The sequence below is a fragment of the Spinacia oleracea genome, chromosome 4, assembly GCF_020520425.1.
Source record: "Spinacia oleracea cultivar Varoflay chromosome 4, BTI_SOV_V1, whole genome shotgun sequence".
Classification (NCBI taxonomy): Eukaryota; Viridiplantae; Streptophyta; class Magnoliopsida; order Caryophyllales; family Amaranthaceae; genus Spinacia; species Spinacia oleracea.
In genome coordinates this window covers 347,834-363,300 of record NC_079490.1, presented here as the reverse complement: position 1 = coordinate 363,300, position 15,467 = coordinate 347,834, and the positions used below count along the sequence as shown (strand labels likewise).

The 15,467-nt window shown below is 37.2% G+C and overlaps 4 protein-coding genes across 4 annotated transcripts; 3 read left to right on the top strand and 1 right to left on the bottom strand.

Moving 5' to 3' along the window:
• Positions 1 to 2,852: 2,852 nt before the first annotated feature.
• Positions 2,853 to 5,885, top strand: LOC110790454 (G-type lectin S-receptor-like serine/threonine-protein kinase SD3-1). Its single transcript, XM_021995242.2, has one exon. The coding sequence runs from the start codon at positions 3,163 to 3,165 to the stop codon at positions 5,677 to 5,679; it is 2,517 nt and encodes an 838-aa protein (XP_021850934.2). The 5' UTR covers positions 2,853 to 3,162; the 3' UTR covers positions 5,680 to 5,885.
• A 306-nt stretch (positions 5,886 to 6,191) lies between these two features.
• On the top strand, positions 6,192 to 9,523 carry LOC110790452 (protochlorophyllide-dependent translocon component 52, chloroplastic-like). Its single transcript, XM_056826485.1, has 7 exons — positions 6,192 to 6,912; positions 7,473 to 7,660; positions 7,773 to 7,863; positions 7,952 to 8,116; positions 8,284 to 8,475; positions 8,712 to 8,899; positions 9,009 to 9,523. The coding sequence occupies exons 1-7, from the start codon at positions 6,385 to 6,387 to the stop codon at positions 9,262 to 9,264; spliced, it is 1,608 nt and encodes a 535-aa protein (XP_056682463.1). The 5' UTR covers positions 6,192 to 6,384; the 3' UTR covers positions 9,265 to 9,523.
• Positions 9,524 to 9,675: 152 nt separating this feature from the next.
• LOC110790451 (protochlorophyllide-dependent translocon component 52, chloroplastic) lies at positions 9,676 to 13,212 on the top strand. Its single transcript, XM_021995239.2, has 6 exons — positions 9,676 to 10,586; positions 10,735 to 10,922; positions 11,435 to 11,699; positions 11,788 to 11,988; positions 12,094 to 12,284; positions 12,718 to 13,212. Exons 1-6 carry the CDS (start codon positions 10,062 to 10,064, stop codon positions 12,992 to 12,994), a joined length of 1,647 nt encoding a protein of 548 aa, XP_021850931.1. The 5' UTR covers positions 9,676 to 10,061; the 3' UTR covers positions 12,995 to 13,212.
• Positions 13,213 to 13,241: 29 nt separating this feature from the next.
• LOC110790453 (28 kDa ribonucleoprotein, chloroplastic-like) lies at positions 13,242 to 15,162 on the bottom strand. The gene is made up of 4 exons (XM_021995241.2): positions 14,669 to 15,162; positions 14,419 to 14,520; positions 13,598 to 13,870; positions 13,242 to 13,464 (listed from the first exon to the last, which is right to left on the bottom strand). Exons 1-4 carry the CDS (start codon positions 15,041 to 15,043, stop codon positions 13,411 to 13,413), a joined length of 804 nt encoding a protein of 267 aa, XP_021850933.2. The 5' UTR covers positions 15,044 to 15,162; the 3' UTR covers positions 13,242 to 13,410.
• Between the last annotated feature and the right edge of the window lie 305 nt (positions 15,163 to 15,467).

The window sequence follows — 15,467 nt, the reverse complement described above, 5'->3', positions numbered from 1 at the left end:
TTATTCTGTCATACAACTTGGCTTATTATTATTATTAGTTTATCTATTCATTTCATGATATACTATAACACAGTCAACCAAAACAAACCAAACCCTTGTGGGTTGGTGAAAGTTTAGGGTAAAGAGCAAAGTTGAAGAAAACGAGTTCTCGAAAACCACGAAATAATTGTACCCTGCTGCAAGAGTGTTAAGGTTGTGTTAAGTAAGTAATCATGCAAGTTGATTAATGATTATAATAATTAAGTTATAATAGAACATGGCAATGAGTTAGACAAAGGAGAAGGTGTGGTGTGTTCACATTGAATGATACAGGTATTAGACATGTGAATTAGTTTAGGACTCGAGATCTGATAAGCGCGCGCTTCTTCCGATTCAATTCAATTCATGCACATTTCTGAATGTTACTCTCAACCATTATATGTTTCTTGGTTTTTAGATCAGCAAATGCACCAGAAAACCAGAATCTTTTTTTGTTTATGTTCTGTTCTGTTTTCTTTTTATGCATTACAACAACTTAACAATTATGTCTATAATAAGTGGTTGCATTTGTATTTAATTAGAGGATTATCATTTTATCAACATCAACTACTTTTGTAGTTACACTAATCATCATATATTCGTATTATCAGGACACTTTATGTTCCATAAGTCAGCTCCACATCAGATTCTGGTTTGTATCACTTATATAATTAAGCATTATACGATCAAGGAATTACCATATCAACGTGACTATTAATCCCAGACGGAGGCATAAATACATACCTTAAGAAAGTTCTAAGAAAGTGGGCAAAAGTTAAGGGTGATGGACTACAGATCTTGCATACACAGTCACTAGTTAGATAGACAGGATAAGATTCATGGAGTTTAGTGAGTGTCCAAGATTCAGTCTTTTTATTTTATTTTTTAAATATTTTTAATGTTATGAGTAGCAATAATAGGAGTGAGATGATTGAGAATGATTAGAAATAATACCAAACAATTATAGTTAAATTAAATAGAATTAGGGGCTGGACTGATATTGACGGATCCACTAATTTCAAAAAATTAGAAGAAAGGTCGGCATGATAAGTTAGCTTCTAGGAAGCCATGCATACTTGTTGCAAAAAGGAGGCATGCTATATTGCTAATTAAGCTTCTTTCCACAGCCCATCAATCTTCAGTAGCGACTACTGACAATTTGACATAATTATTGGTTGGTTTTGTCGGATCATTTTGACCTTTTTTTTTCTTAATTATACACCAAATTAATACATCTTAATCTTAATTAATCAAGTATCTTATTAGTTAGACTTTTAGATAGCATTATCTTAGTCCTCTTTTAGAGTTTTTAGATGCTTCATGCTTCATGCATGCATGTACTGATGTACACTCCTAGCTACCTTCTTCTTCTTCTTCTTCTTCTAGACAGGGTCGGGTACGTTGATTACGGAGAACCAATCATGGAATGTTTCTTCACCTTAACGAAATAAGTTTCAAGTCTAACAAGTTTAGATAAATTGCAATTAGGTTAATAAGCTCTAATCAGGTCCTATTCTCTAGTTTACTACTTTACAAATTACAATTAGTTATGATCAGGTCTAACAAGATCTAATCACGCGAGAATGCACCCTAAATCATCTGCTAGGATCAAATTCTAAACTAGCTAATAATTGGAGTCATTGGACTCATAACTCAACCGTATCACATTGAGAGACCTTAAGCCATGAGCTCGATATTTTTAACTATACTATGTTACTCATTGTGTTTTACATGATCATTTCTTAGGTATTGTAACATACTACGCAATATTTCCTATTACTTCATAAGATGTATTCGCTTTCTCTACAAAATCTAAGAATCAAGCCATTCTTTAAGACGCGTCGTGTTCACTGTCAACACGAAGTAAAATCATACTCTATTTAATAGGAAGACGAAGCCACGAAGTAGAGTCTTACTCTCTTACTAAGTACGGAGTAGTAATTAATTAGTGTATATGATATATTTGCGCAATGCTCCATATCTAGGAAAAGTGAAATGTGTTCCCTACCATCTAGTATCATCATTTGTTTAACTAAATTCAATACTTAATTATGTATTCATCTGACAAATTTAATGTGTAAAAATCTTTACTTAGGATTCTTTCCCAGGTGTTTGTGCATAGTTTCTGCCAAAGGAAATTCGTTCACCAATTTCGATTCATTCGTCTTGTTTTCTTTTACTTAATTTATGTTTTTGAATTCGTCAAAATCTTGGTGAACTTATGTACAGCTCATTTCATTTGTTTCTCTATGTGAACTCCATTTATTTACTCCCAATATTTACTATACTTGCACAAGTTGGTCCAACTTGCTTTGGTCCTTCCAACTAAAACAATCATTTTTTTTTTCTTTATTTATTTATAAACAAGTTAGTGCTATTTTGGACTCGAGTACTTGACCCGAACCTTAATTGTTATATTCTCCTAGTCCGAAAATAATAGTCACGTTACTCATGTACAACTACGTGGTTTACGTGTTACCTTAAAAGGGTAAGGACTAAGGAGGAGGCTTGGTTATAAATATTATGGGAGTTGAGTACTTGAGTTGAGTATATTAGGAGGTTAATAATAGTTGCAGAAAGCCATAAAGTACAGAAATGTTGGTTTTGGAATATTGTAGGTTTATTGGTTTGTGTCAGACAAAACCCAAACTGAACAAGGATGGATCTGGATGAATTATGGCCCATACAGATCCAATTGCCACGTGATTTACAGGCCCATTTCAACATTCATTTCAAATTCACTTAAACAAGATTAGATTAGATTAGATTAGATTAGATTAGATTAGATTAGATTAGCAAAGAAGAATAAAACTACACTAATTAAAGATGGAAATCATAGTCTTTTGAGAATTGAGAGCGACAATCCTTTGAAAAGCAGAGCAGAAAACTAACAAAATTAGGATAAAATAAAGCTTTTAAAAAGCTCTCATTTTCTACCTCAAAAGGATGTGAACTTTGTTTGTCCTTCTGCTTCCTCTACTCTTTTTCTTTTCCCATAGATTCATTTCAAACTTTTTTTTTATTATTATTTTTATATTTTGGTTACTTCTTCAGATGACAAAATTAGGTAGTACTCAAAAGTATCTTCTTGTTGTTCTTGACTTACTCTCACCTTAATTTGTTGTCAGTGTGTGTGATTCAAAAATGTTGTCAATTTGGGGAAATCACTTCAAAAATGGAGCACTCATTACTCATTTTGAAGGTAAGAGCTCCAAAGTTCATTCCTTTATAAGTTTATACTCTTATTTGGCTGTATTTTTAGGTGCATTTATATTGCTGGGTTTAAGTAATTGTGGGTTTTCTGAGCAAGTGGGAATGGTTTCAGTACCACTAGGTTTTGAGGTTTCTGGGTTTGATAAAACTACTACTTGGGTGTCTCAAAATGGTGTTTTTGCATTTGGATTCTTAGAGGGTGGATATATGAGAAGCATTTATGATGATAAAAATGATGGGGTTTTTGTTGGAATTAGGTATAATTTAGGTAATAAAGTTGCTAATTTGCCTGTTTGGACTGTTGGTGGAGGTCTTAGGGTATCTGTGAACTCTACATTTAGGCTTTCTGAGGATGGTAGGCTGGTATTGTTTGAGAACACCAATGGTTTTATTCTTTGGAGTAGTAATACTTCTAAATTGGGTGTTCAAAAAGCCAGTCTTTTGGATAATGGTAATCTAGTCTTGCTAAACACCCAAGATCAAGTGGTTTGGCAGAGTTTCAATAGCCCTACTTCCAGTTTACTTCCTGGTCAATCTTTTCATTTCCCTCAAACTCTTAGAGCACCTTCAACAAAGTCGATTTCGAGCTACTATAACTTCGTGATTCGCCCTTCTGGCGAGCTTGCTTTGGTGTGGGAGAGCAATGTGACTTATTGGAAGGGTGGTGGTGGTGGTGGTGGTGGTGGTGGTGGTGGTGCTTTGAGCTCCCCTTCTCCTGGTATTGTTACTACTAAAGTAGCAAGATTTGATTCTGATGGTATTTTGGGAGTGTTTGATTTTGGTAACAAAACCATTTGGTCTATAACAAGCAAGGATTTTCAAGACTCTTCAGTGAGGCTAAGGCATCTAAGGATTGACAATGATGGTAACTTGAGGATATACTCGTGGTATAGCGGGCTTAACTTGTGGAAGGTTGGGTGGCAAGCTGTTGAGAACCAATGCAACGTGTTCGGTTCTTGTGGATTGTATAGCTTGTGTGGTTTCAATTCAAGTGGACCTGTTTGTAATTGCCTACACGAGGGTACCATAGATGGGGGTAGTAGTGACTTGAGTATTTCTGGGTGCAAAAAGTTGGTGGATTTAGGTAACTGTAAAATGCGCACAAGCATGCTGGTTTCGAAGAACACTGTCCTTTATGGTCTATATCCTCCACACGACTTTGATATCATGTTAAACGAGAATGATTGCAAGGCGTATTGCTCTAATGATACTTCTTGTATAGCTGCAACCTCTAAAAATGATGGTTCAGGACTCTGTACAGTTAAAAGAACTAGCTTTATTAGTGGGTATAGTGACCCTTCTTTACCTGCTATCTCATTCTTGAAGGTTTGTTTGGTTCCTCAGGCAGTTTCAGCTCGAAAAGCCATTCCTCAAAGTGAAGGAAGTGCAGCAAATCCTTTGTCATCTGCAAGAATCATTGGTCATGATGCAAATGCTGGTAAATTTGTGACTGCTCTTGCCTTAATAGGGTTAGCTACTGCTTTGTTGATCCTCACAGTGGAGATTGTTGTTGGTTTGATCGTTTATCATAGACGGAAGAAAGATACTGTGAAATCAACAATTCCTTTTGACAAAGATGCTCAGAAGAATCCACAATACAGTGCTCTTGTAAGGTTATCCTTTGAAGAAATAAAGGAGTTGACTTCAGACTTTGCAACTCAACTTGGCCCCTCTATATTCCAAGGCATACTTCCTAACCAAACTCCCATTATTGTAAAAATGCTAAACAATTTAGTTGTATCAGAGAAGGATTTCCGTACAGCAGTTTCTATTTTGGGTGGAACTCATCACCGGAATCTTGTTGCTGTAAAGGGTTTCTGTTGTGACCGGAAGTATAATAAATTCGTTATCTATGAGTTCGTACCACGTGGCTCTCTGGATAAGTTGTTGTTTGATAACCCGAATGAGCTACAATGGCAGGAGAGGGTTGACATTGCTCTTGGTGTGGCACGTGCTCTTGCCTATTTACATTCGGAGTGTCAAAGCTGTGTTGCTCATGGAAATTTGAAGCTCGAGAATGTGATGCTGGATCAAAATTTGGTGCCGAAACTGATGGATTTTGGACTTTTTCAGAAGGAAACAGGCACTTCTTCGTCAGAGTCAGCATCTGAGAAGGACATATACAAGTTTGGAGAAATGCTGCTTCAGATAGCAAGGCTCAAAAGGGATGTTATCCGTGTTGATGTTGATGTTAACCATTTGATCAACGAGATAGTGGAAACGCAGAGATTGGAAGGGCGTGATGCGTATGAGAAAGTAGAAAGAGTAGTAAGAATAGCTCTTTGGTGTGTGCAAACTCAACCGTTTCTGAGACCTTCAATTGGTGAAGTAGTAAAGGTGTTAGAAGGTACACTTTCTGTAGATAGACCTCCCTCGAGTTTTGCCTTCAGATCAGGGCAACAACAAGTAGAAGAAGAGGAGAAGAATGAAATTCAAGAACTTCCATAGAGGAAGAAAAGCTGAATTTTGGCTAGGACTTTTGACTTTTTTTTTAAGTCAAGAATGTGTGGTGTTTTGGAGTTTGACATGTTTATTTGAGCCAGATTAAACTTCAGTTACACCTTTGTATTGAGAAACCATTACCATTAATTGTTAACCAATGCAATCTTCTGTAAAGAGAAATGGATTTTGAGATAGTAATTTGCATATTGCCATTTATAAAGAGATCATTTTGGATTAAGCGCGAAAATGAGGTTTTGTTTTCCAAATTCTTTTAGCATTTTACTAATCATAATTCATAAGTGCATAGGCCATAAAATTGGAAAGTAATTCAAACATATTAGGCTGTTATTGTCACTGAATTACAAGAATAACTGAATAGTGTAATTTATTTTTAAAAATTTCTTCTTACAATTTTATCTTAAAGACGCGCGATTTTATCATACATTTAGTTTTTCTTATTAAAAAAAATACCCTTTGAAACTTGAGTGGCCTGTATGCACTGAAAACTGGTGGATATAAAGCAGACATGCAACAGCATTTTTAGAATTCAGAAGAAGGCGCTTCTTAATTAGATTTAATTTTACATTTGGAAGAGAGGATTAGAATTTAGAACTGGAAAGTTTTTGAGAAGAACAGGGAAACATTTTTCTCTCCTCCAGAAAACAATCAGAAATCGGAAAAATCAGGAATTGAGTTGTTCTTGTACATTCCATGGCTGCTGCTACGTTGAATTTGTTAAATCTGCAAGCAGGTCTGAGTTTGGGGAAGCAAACCCAGGTTGGATTCCCTTTATCATGTATCTCACCATTACCAAAATTAACCAAGTTCAGAATTCCATTATCAAAATTCAAGCTTTACAGCGCCTCGCCTTCTTCTATCTCCGCAACAACAACAGTTGAACAAGAACAAGAACAAAAACAAGAACAAGAAAATGAAGAAGAAGATGAGGATGGGAAATTCGATTGGTATTCAGAGTGGTATGCAGTAGCCCCTGTACGTGACTTAGATAAGAGGGTCCCACATGGGAAGAGAGTCATAGGTATAGATTTGGTGGTTTGGTGGGACCCAAATGAGAAGAGTTGGAAGGCGTTTGATGATCGTTGTCCACATAGGTTGGCACCTTTGTCTGAAGGTAGGATTGATCAATGGGGAAGATTGCAGTGTGTGTATCATGGTTGGTGTTTCAATGGTTCTGGTCAATGTAAGCTTATTCCCCAAGCTCCTACTGATGGTCCTCCGGTAATTATTAACTCTCTTACACCCGCAAATTAGATCATGAACACATGTGCACATTGCTTTGTACTTTGGTTTTGTTTGCTTCATTCTTTCGTTTCGAATTTCCAACTTGGATCATGAATACATGTGCATGATGCTCAATTGCTCATAAGTGGTGTTTATGTTTGTATGTGTAGAATTTTCTAATTCTTGGGTTTACAAATGGTGTCTATGTTTCTATGTTTTCATGAATCATGAATTGCAACATACATGGGTTTAGTAGGAGTTATTTTGAATCCAGAATTCAGTCAGCAAAGTACTGCATTAAGGGTGCTAGTCTGCTAGATCGTAGCTTGAATACCTTTTAATGCCTCTAATTTTCATGAAGCATAATCTTGATGTAATACGTAACAACGAGGTCTTGACATAGTGGCTAAAACCGAGAGTCTGTGTATGATAGGTTTCAGGTTTGAATCCCCACTCCCTAATTTGTAAATTGTATTGCACTTGTGGATCATTCACACGGAACAAAAGTAATCTTGATGTAATTAGCATATCTAATCAAGGCAGGTAAAATTTTACAGGTTCACACATCCAAGAAAGCATGTGTAGCTTCATACCCTTGCACAGTCCAAAATGACATTCTCTGGTTTTGGCCAAATAGTGATCCTCAGTACCAAGACATTCTTACCAAGAAACAACCTCCTTATATTGCAGAAATTGATGACCCTTCATATGCCAAGTCCATGGGAACTAGGGATATTAACTATGGGTATGTATTTGTTTGCTCATTTGTTTCAGGAGAAGAGATAATTGTAATAATCTAATGCTGCTGAATTGCTGATTGATACAACTGAACATTCATGTTCTGGTTGCCTTTTCAGATATGAAGTTCTGGTTGAAAACCTTATGGATCCGGCTCATGTTCCTTACGCACATTACGGAATAATGAGAATTCCAACTGATAAAAACAGATAAGAAAATCTATGCATCATGTGTGTTTAGCTATTATGTTCTATGCTTCTGTAGCTTCAGGGATTTACATTCTGGAGTTATTTTCACACCCAAAGCAGATAGAGAAGGCGGGAGACATTTGGAGATCAATGTCCAAACACTAGACAAATGTGGTTTCACTGCTCAGCAAGAAAGGGGCATCAGCAAGTTTTATCCGCCGTGTGTTTTTTATGTTGTTCCAAAGTCTACGATGAATCAAGACCAACCTGAAAAGGTAATCAGTTGTAGCAGCAATGATTGTTACGTTTGTCAGAGAAGCTTCTTAATTCTTTAATTACCTGGAGATAGATCTTCATAGAGCCAGAGTTAGCACTATATTGCTTCATCCTTGTATGTTTCTGCTGCTCATGTTTTTTTTTTCCTGCCAATTCAATGATCTAGGAATCCGAAGGCAAAGAAAGAAGATTTCTCTTGATTTTTTTCTGCATTCCTGTCAGTCCTGGAAAAAGTCGACTAATATGGAGCTTTCCTCGAAATTTTGCCGTCTGGGTAGATCGGATTGTGCCTAGATGGATATTTCATATAGATCAAAATCTGATCCTGGATTCCGACTTGTATCTTTTACACTTGGAGGTAATTTTTAAACCTTTGCTACTCTAATCTAAATGATATTTTAGTCCCGCGATGAAATGGAGATTATGCATTGCATTGCTCCCATTTCACAGGAGGAGACAGTAGAGTAATATATCATATGACACTGACAAAGTGGAGTCAGTTTTGTTCGTTTCCAGCCTGAATTTGAGTAGTGTTGTATGTTGTGAGTGCTCTCTTAGGAAATTCTTTTCAGTTTTCTGATTCTTTTCATGCAGGAGCACAAGATAATGGAAACTGGACTGACTAATTGGCAGAAAGCCTGCTTTGTTCCTACCAAATCAGATGCTCTTGTAATTGCCTTTAGAAAATGGCTGAAGAAATACTCTGGAGGTCAAGTTGATTGGAGGATGAAATTCGATGGATCACTGCCTCCAACACCTCCTCGTGAACAGCTAATGGATAGGTAAGTCTCTTTTAGTGAAAAACTACTCTTTGAAAGTATGCAAAACTTTAGCCATGGACAATTGTTGTCTTCTTGTAATTGATAGTCATAGCTGGTAAACATGTTTCAGGTACTGGAGTCACGTAGTGAACTGCAGCAGCTGTAGTGCTGCGTATAAGGGGCTCAACATCGCTGAACCTGTGCTTCAAATCGTATCTGTTATTCTACTTGGGGTTGCTGCAGTAACCAAGCAGGGAGCACTGACTACTTTTCAAAGAAGTGCTTTGTTCATGTCGGCATTGATATGTTTTGCGGTATCAAAATGGTTGTCTCGTTTCATATACAAGAATTTCCATTATCACGATTATAACCATGCTCTTAAATGAGCAGTCCTCAGTTCATATGAGCTACTATATACCCTTGGATAATGTCAATCTGTATACACAACCCTTGGTGTAAAGTTTGACTGAAAAGAAGTGATCAGACAAGTACAAGCTCCACTGAATACACGACACTTAACTTGCATAATATATACTTGTATAGTTAGTTGTGTGCAATTTTGACTGAAATATTTTTCTGTGAAACTAAACGTGAATTTTGTTAATTAAGCTGAATAAAATGCATTCTGACGTTGTGCAGCGAACTTATGCCAGACAGAGTTCTGCATTTGTTGATGAAATTAGTTTTCCTTTGGGTGATTAATTTAACATGTTCATTCACTTGGGTATTAGACTGTTAGATTATTTGTTAGTTGCATTCTTAAAAAGAAAAAAAACATGAAACATGATTTCAGGCAGTGTTATTGATTTTGGTGTTTGAGTGAAGACAAATAGAAACATGTCTGAAAGGTGTGATACTGAGGATGTGGGGCCATCCAATTAATCATTTACTGTAATCTTCCTGAGCATTGTCATGAGACTCATGAGCATGTGGGGCCATCTGATTAATCATCCTGGAATGGTCACATTTAGATAAGTGTTTTAAGATCCCAAAGACATGCATTGGCACACCAGGAATCCCAAAGACATGCATTGGAACACGAGGAATCACAAACACATGCAACGGTTATTTCACTCTGTACAATGAATTGTTTGTTTCTTGTTTACAGAAGTGTTAAATTTGTGTCATTATAGATCATAATAAGAATTAGCAAAAACTCTTGGAGTTGAGCAACCTAACAACCATGGCTGCTCAACACACAATGATGACAATGTTGTCAACAGGAATCCCAAAAGTGAATTCTCCAAACACATATCAAAATAGAATCAATGCTTGTGTGTTGCTTCCACCATCTGCAGGTTCTACTTGCTTATCTTACAACAGGAGGAATCCCACTACACCTGTTATGTGCATTTCTGCTGCTGCTGCTTCTTCTTCAACAATATCCATTGATGAAGTCAAGGAAGAAGAAAAGGAAATTGTTGCAGAGAAGTTTGATTGGTATGCACAGTGGTATCCTGTAATGCCAGTCTGTGATTTAGATAAAACTAAGCCTCATGCTAAAAGAGTCATTGGTTTAGATGTGGTTGTTTGGTGGGATAAGAATGATTCTCAGTGGAAAGTTTTTGATGATTTATGTCCTCATCGTTTGGCTCCTCTTTCCGAGGGCCGAATTGATCATCTGGGTAGACTTCAGTGTGTTTACCATGGCTGGTGTTTTAATGCTTCTGGTCAATGTCAACTCATTCCTCAAACTGATGGCGCACCGGTAACTCTCCCGTTTTCCCAACTTCTGTGTTTTATTACATTCGTGTTATATTACTAGTTCAAATTACACTGTTAACACGATGATTAAGTACTCTTTTTTACCAGTTTATGAGTAGTAGAGTACACCCTGATTGAAGTGAAATGTGCAGGTACACAAATCTAAGAGAGCTTGTGTAGCTGTATATCCAAGCACAGTTCAGAATAACATTGTTTGGTTTTGGCCAAATTCTGATCCCAAATTCAAGGATATTCTTAACAACAAAAAACCTCCTTTCTTGCCGGAGCTTGATGATCCTTCTTACTCCAATATTGTCACTAATAGAGAGATTAATTATGGGTATGATACAAAACTTGAAGATCCTTCTTACTCAAATATTTCTTACAACTTAAACATGCACTGATCTATATTACATATATGCATCTTATTCTGAAACTGTGTAAATTTCTGATGTAGACTTTTTAGTTTTCACTACCATATAGGATCCGTTTGGTTTTGATGTAAAACATTTTCAGTGTAAAATGATTTTCCAATGGAAAACACAATTAATTTCTGATGTGGACTTTTAGGCTCCGTTTGGTAAGGTAGAAAGGTGGAAAAGTGGTTCTCCTCCCTTTCGAATGGAAAATGTTTTTCCACCTTTGAGGGAGTTATGGAAATTGTTTTCCATCCCTTGCCAAACAAACAACATAAATGATTGAAAGGGGGAAAATCTTTTTCCATGAAAACGCTTTACACCCTACCAAACGGAGCCCTATAATGAATTTTAGTCTTGTATGTCGTGCCTAATTGTTCTTACATGATTACTACGATTCATGGACTTGGTTATAGACTGTTTCTTTCACTTGCAGGTATGAGTTTCTTCTTGAAAATCTCATGGACCCGGCTCATCTTCCGTATGCACACTATGGTATACTGGAAACACCAACGCCCAAAGTCAAGGCTGATAGAGAAGGCGGAAGACCTCTTAACTTGGGTATAAAACACATGGACATCAATGGTTTTTCTACAGAGTTAGAAGGGAGTTCTGGCAACTTCTTTGCACCTTGCTTCTTCTATTATTACCCTTTTACACCTCCTGAAAATGGATCAGTTTCATCAGCAGTGGCTAATAAGGTAGTTACTCCACTTTTGCTTGCTGTAAAAAGTTAATTTCTTGGACATTGATCAAACTCATTAAAATTGAACGATTCTCACTTCTCAGGACTCCTCAGGTTCAATGTCAACCCAGAAAAGGCCTGTTCTTGTGTTCATCTGTATTCCTGTCAGTCCAGGAAAAAGCCGATTGATATGGTCAGTTCCTAGAAACTTTCCAGTTTGGATAGACAGAATCATTCCAAGATGGGTGCTCCATCTCACACAGAACTTGATTGTTGATTCTGATCTTTATCTTCTTCATGTTGAGGTATATTTTTACATACCAATAACCACTGTTGAATGCTGTCAATTTCTTTATAGCAACACTTTTCTAGTACTAAACTAGCCTTTCTCAATCCTCATCATCCATTAGGAAAGAAAAATGATGGAGTTTGGTCCAACTAACTGGCAAAAAGCCTGTTTTGTGCCAACAAAGTCGGATGGTGTTCTTATTGGCTACAGAAGGTGGTTGAACAAATATTCACAAGGCCAAGTAGACTGGGGTTCCAAGTTCAATGGAGAAGCTCTTCCACCAACTCCTCCACGCGAAGAGCTTCTGGACAGGTGTGTATATTACAGAGCTCGTCAACAGGATAAATCAAATTTAATGTTGAAATTATAATAGAGATGATAGAGGGGAAAGAATGTAGAAAAATTAAACTAGTATTTCATTCAATCTAATTAACTAAGTTATATCAAAAGATCTTTTATAGGCTCATAAAATATACTACATTGTAGACCTGATCATCTATAGCCCGGCCCGCTGTCCCGACCTATAAAAGTGTGTGGTTTGCTTAGTATAATATATGCATTTTTAGACCAAAACCCGAGCTCGACCCGAAATCCCATTTCGGCCCGCACCAAATTTATAGGGGTTTGGTATGCTTTTTGTGTTAAAGCCCGGCCCGGCCCGAATTTTGATCACCAGAATGTGGAATAACCGAATAACCCACGTACCCATTACTGGTTTTTCTAACAACAAAGTGCAATATTTCAGGTATTGGACTCATGTAGTGAACTGTTCGAGCTGTAGTGCTGCGTATAAAGGATTAAACATAGCCAAGAAAGCACTTGAGGTGATTGCATTTGGTTTGATCGGGGTAGTCGGATTAACCAAGCAGGGAATGAGGATCACAATTCAACAGACTTCCATATTCACAATGGCTATCCTTTGTTATGTAGCCTCAAAATGGTTGTCTCAATTCATTTACAAAAACTTCCATTTTCATGACTATAACCATGCTCATGTACTAGGGAACTGCACTGGTAACTGATGTTCTGAAGGAAGAAACCGCCAACAGGTTAGTCGATTCTTTAGCAAGGATTTCTCGTAGTAGAACGGATTGTAATCTTTTGATTTCTCGAGGATAAACCTCCAAATTTGCTGTGAAATTTCGTTACAGTTGGTATAACAGTAAAACTCTATGAATGTAACTAATCAGACCTCGTGTTTGCTTGATTAATTAATGCAATTCAGTAGTATTGTTGCTAATATTATGTTAAACTCAGTACTCTATAAGATGGTACAGTTGTAAAATGTTGATTATTGAGAATGATAACACAAGAAACATCTCAATATAAATTCATCCCTTTGTTTTCTTTTTTGTTTTTGTTTTTGTTTTGTTTTGAAATGACAAAAGAAGTTGACACACACGTACTTGTTGAGTCTTAACAATGTCCTTCACTTCACTTATAATTTCTTGCCTTCTGCCATGCTTATTCTCATCCCTCTGCCTTCTAATTCCTATATATATATATATATATATATATGTTAAGAAAAGCTTGTTATATACATACAATCATCTAAATATGTTAAGAAAAAGCTTGTTAACAATCATCTAAATATGTTAAGAAAAGCTTGTTAAAACGTTAATTACCACTCCATTAAGAGAAGCAAGGGCAGACTCCATTTCGGACCTTGTAGAGTAGCAAACGAAACCATAACCTCGAGATTTTCCAGTTTCTCCATCAAACAACACTCTTGCTCCAACCACATTTCCGTACTCTTGAAACGCTTGGTATAAACTCTCTGAGTTGACTGACCATGACAAGTTACCAACGAACAACTTGTGCTCTGTTTCTGGAAATAAAGGTGCTCTTTTTACTGGGTTATCAGCAAAATTCACTCTTAAATATCTTCCACCATATTCCTGCAATCCAATCATCACAACAACTATCTTATTACCTTAGTACTACTGGATAGTTCCAGACCCGATCAACATGAGCCCGGCCTGAAACGGCTCGAAATTTGGTGGGTTTGGGCAGAATTTTTAGGTCCGGTATTCTGGCCCGTCTCGAAATATTAAAACTTTAACGGGCTATGGGAACGTAAAACTACAAGTCTACAATTTTGGTTATATATTTGGCCCGGACTGAATAGCCTAAAGCCCGAAAAGTCAGGCCCGAATTAGCAGGTTTGGGCACTAAGAGACCAGCCCGTCTCTTGATCTGGGCTGACACACGGGCTGATTTTTATGCCTCAACCCGACCCAAATGGCCTAAAGCATGACAATTTAGGCCCGAATTAGTGGGCATGGGCACCAAAACCCGGCCCGTCTCTTGACCTGGCCTGACACACGGGCTGATTTTTTATGCCTCATCCCGGCCCGACCCGTCTTTTGATCAGGTCTACTAGATACATGACCAAGAGCAAGAGCAAGAGCAAGAGCAAGAGTGATAGATTAGATTAGATTCTTACACTTCCATCGAGATTATCAATAACGGCTTTGCAATCTTCAATACTGCTCATTGTCACAAATGCAAATCCTCTGCTTCTTCCTGTGTCTCTATTATATAGAACCTGTTTGTTAACCCAATTGTATTTTCATTTTTATAACATGTTATAACTGTAATGCTTCTTTCTTTGTAATCTGTTTCAATATCTATTACAGTACTATATTAATTAATTAAAGGGGAATAAGAATTAATAAATTTGAAGGAATACATACCTCAACCAATTCAGGGTTGCCATAATCTTGAACAATACCAGCAAGTTGAGCACTGTCACAATGATAAGGCAAATTCCCAAAGTAAAGCTTTGTATTATTCATTTCAACTTCATCACTTTCACCTTCACCTTCACCTTCACCTTGTGTTTCTTCCACCTCTTCTTCAGTTGTGTTTACAGTTTGTTCCTCGGACACAGAGACAGCTATCCTCCGTTTGTAGGCAATGGAAATTAAGGGTGAGTATGTTTTCTTTGTTGAATCAAATTTTACTTGGAATGGCTCAGTTAGTATGTGCTTGTTTGATAGACATGTGATGGAGGTTTTCGGTGAACATTGCAATGCCGCGGTGGCGGTTGCGGTTGCGGCAGTGGCCATCCTTTTAGAGGAGGACTGTGGAGGTTGTGTGGTGGTTGTAAGGGAGGTGGAACAGCTTGTGAATGAATAAAGGAGTTAGCTAAAATATGAAGCTGAGGTGGTGAAATTCTGTCCAATCAGAAAGGGAGAGCCTAACTTAATGGATTTGGGATAAGAAGTTACTAGATTTCATCTATTTGTAAAAGTTAAGCCCACAAACCCAACCCAACCCAATGAAATGAATCCCAGCCCATATTCATCTCCAATCCTTTCTAGTTGTGTACTTGTGTGTCAAACTGCAATCCAGACTAGGCCTGTCAATCGGGTCATCGGATCGGTTAAAAACGGTGGGTAAACTTCAATATCAGTTAATGTCGGGACAATATTTCTATTCTGGTCGATTTGGATCGGTACACTATCTATATACAAATCGTTTTGACTTTTT